The following is a 2,978-nucleotide window of genomic DNA, read 5'->3' as shown; positions in this document are numbered from 1 at the left end:
TTTTTATACTTTTTAAATAGTGAACAAGTTTACACATACCCAAACAGGCTCATATTTGATGTTACTTTTTGATATTTGATAATTGATAATTGATTTTGGTCTAATCATCTCCTAACATTTCTTTAGAATGTTCTTGTACAGAATTTACAAGCTCCTTCAATTTGGTGTATGCAAGGCGACTGACTATACCTCCTTCCGTTTGGGCCTTGCGGATTCCCTTGCCGTCACAAAGATTTGCCATTTGGCTATGGGGAAAGAAGAATGTTTACCATTTATATCAACTTGCAGCAAAATTATCAAATAAGAACTTTTCAATTTTCAAATGTGCTATCTCATACCTTTCAATGTAAGACATTGTGGTGCTGGCCTTTGGAGGGTAGAGCAACCCAAAATTGAAGAATACAGCACACAATGCCACTAATGCCTCTAGGCCATTCGTTAAAGAGGCATTGATGCAGGTCTTCTCCACGCACAGATAGAAAGTTTTAGCCTTGAAGGGAGAGTCTTCTGTGAATCAAAAATTTTTAATTACAATATCACCTAAACAGTTTGTTCTACTGAGAGAGAAATAAGGCTTACCTAAGGCGACAATACAGGGAGTTGCAGGTAAATCTGCCAATTCATCAGCCACTTCATGAGGGAGAAGAGTTTCCTTCAAAAAAAATCAAATTTACACATTTTATTACATTAATCTTTGATTTTTTTCTTTTGTCATAAACATTTTATATTATTTTACTTTGGCTTACTTCGGCAGTTAACAGTATGTCACTGAGGTTTTCATCGAAGTGGTTGACCAACATTTTTACCGCTGCAAGTAAGAGTGTGTGTTGTGCTTCAGGAACCATTACTACAGCTCTATTAATTTTAACATTTTTCTTTCGCTGGGGTGATTCCAAAGTGAGGTATGATATCAAGTCATCAAGCTTGTCTTTAACAAAGTCTTGAAAATTTTCTAAGACATCCACCCCAGTGATAGCATTTAAATGACAAAGAGAGCCCTGATACTCAAAAAGGAATGGCCACTTTTCAGTCACATCATCAATCGTTCTTTTTGGTGAAGTCAAGATAGCGCGTTGAGCAGGTAGGGATGCCAGCAGTTTTGATTTTATGTTATTCCAATCCCACTCAGATTTGGGACCTTTAAAAAGGATCAAAAGCTGGAGGCGAGTTTCTTCTGCTGCCTTTTTCTCTGCTTTAGTCATAGGAGGACAGTACTTGTGGGGCAGAATACATGATGCAGCACGGAGGCCTTTAGCTCTCTCAGTTGCATTAGACTTATTTACTGAGGATGTACGATATATGTTTTCTACACATGTTTCAATTTGGTCTATCAGTGTAAAATCACCATCCCCCACTACTTCCTCATTCAATGTATCTTGAAAGCACTTCTTAAAATCCTTAAATATAACTCTGACAATTTCCTTGTATCTCGGTCGCCCGGGGTGCTTCTGCGTAACTGATGGGTCTCTTTTCTTCAGAGCCTCATAAGCTGCCATCAAATCTTTTGATATGGTTAAAACCATACTCTCCCGATCTTCTTTCGATGGAACTTGTTCTTTTTCTAGGCTAGTCAAGAGACTATTTTTCATATTTCCCCATGCAATAGGAAAGTCAAAGCCCATTTTTTTAACATCAGTTGTAGAGATCTTGTCGCTCAGGGCTGGGCGAGATGGAATTGGGTTATCTAAAGCAGGTTGTGTTCTCATAAGAGATTTGTCCTTCCCTTTTTTTACATTGGGCTTTTCCTCTGTTGCAAGAGTAAAATAAAGTGTGTTACTACACAAAATATTAAGTATCTAAAAACATCAAACTAAACTCTAAATAACACAAACTTGGTTTCTCTGGCTGCTTCTTGTCTTCCCCACTAAACGCAATCATTATTTTCTTTAAAGGTCCAGGTTTTAGATTGAAAGTTGACAACCAGGCGGGCTCTACAATAGCAAGGTCACTGACATCCTCTAAAGCTATATTGACCACAAGGTGATTGGCAATATCTTTGCAAGTTGACTCTGGCACTATTGATGAGGCACCCTTAATTATTCCAGTTATAGCTTGTATCAATTCCTTCAAAAAATTTAATGGCATTTAAACTTAAGATATTTCTTATGTAACTTAAGGGGACTATATAGAAAAAGCCAAAACGTTAAAACTTACTTCATTTTGTGCTGGATTTATATTTGTCATTTCCCATGTCCTGTTAAGATCCATTTGATCATCCTGTGTCTCCAACTGGAAGAGATATCAACTTAGTAGGTAAAGTACAATTTTTGAAAAATTGACGATAAGAAATATGGTAAACATCTTTTACTTACCCTTTCACCACTACCATCATATGTGACTTCATCTTTGTCTTTATCATCATCTTCACTCAATATATCTTTGCCTTTATCAACATCTTCACTCCATATATCTTTGCCTATTTCAAGATCTTCACTAAACAGAAGGTCAAAAGAATTTTTTTCATTGTTTTGAGTCTCCATGTCATTGGTGGTGGAGTGTGAACCTAATAATGAAATAGAGATTTACATTTGTAAATTAAAAACTTCTGCTCATGCTAGTCTAGGACAAGAAACTAAAATATCTTTAAAGATTTCAGAACTATATGATTGAATAATTCACTTATACACTTATTATTACCTTTCTCTGAACTTTTTACAATATCTTTCACTACAGCCACTGAAGTTCCCAGACTTTCTGCCGCCTTCTTCTTATTTGGCAATTTTGGAGTTGAAGGAAAATTTTTAATTGGATTGTATTCTTGTGTTGTAGTTTCAGATGTTGTGGGATGAGAACCTATAACCAAAGAATTATTGTGAATTAAAGTTGATGTTAACATTTCTTTAAATTAGAAACACTTTGATGTTGTACTCAAAAAGTTACCAGAGGAGGAAGATGATGTTACTGCTGATGAGGCTTGCCGGGATGCCATGAATTTGGGTAGGGTAGGTGTTAAGCCTTATCAAGAAAAGCAATATATA

General features: G+C 36.0%; 1 protein-coding gene across 1 annotated transcript; it reads right to left on the bottom strand.

Annotated features, from left to right (window-relative positions):
• Positions 1–6: 6 nt before the first annotated feature.
• Positions 7–2,952, bottom strand: LOC127749959 (uncharacterized). The gene is made up of 9 exons (XM_052270148.1): positions 2,881–2,952; positions 2,638–2,793; positions 2,313–2,503; positions 2,155–2,229; positions 1,833–2,064; positions 747–1,747; positions 580–652; positions 339–507; positions 7–245 (listed from the first exon to the last, which is right to left on the bottom strand). The coding sequence occupies exons 1-9, from the start codon at positions 2,927–2,929 to the stop codon at positions 101–103; spliced, it is 2,091 nt and encodes a 696-aa protein (XP_052126108.1). The 5' UTR covers positions 2,930–2,952; the 3' UTR covers positions 7–100.
• Between the last annotated feature and the right edge of the window lie 26 nt (positions 2,953–2,978).

This window comes from Frankliniella occidentalis, unplaced genomic scaffold, assembly GCF_000697945.3.
Source record: "Frankliniella occidentalis isolate FOCC.00 unplaced genomic scaffold, Focc_3.1 Scaffold112, whole genome shotgun sequence".
NCBI lineage: Eukaryota > Metazoa > Arthropoda > Insecta > Thysanoptera > Thripidae > Frankliniella > Frankliniella occidentalis.
Note: the sequence above shows the minus strand (reverse complement) of the source record. Positions and strands in the feature narration are given on the sequence as shown.

What these genes read in the sequence shown, in the direction of transcription:
- LOC127749959 (XM_052270148.1), bottom strand. Translation starts at nt 2,929, where the DNA reads ATGGCATCCCGGCAAGCCTCATCAGCAGTAACATCATCTTCCTCCTCT. An exon ending in TGTAAAAAGTTCAGAGAAAG is followed by an intron (nt 2,504 to 2,637) that starts GTAATAATAAGT and finishes TTTCATTATTAG; the next exon opens with GTTCACACTCCACCACCAAT. An exon ending in GAAGCAGCCAGAGAAACCAA is followed by an intron (nt 1,748 to 1,832) that starts GTTTGTGTTATT and finishes CTCTTGCAACAG; the next exon opens with AGGAAAAGCCCAATGTAAAA.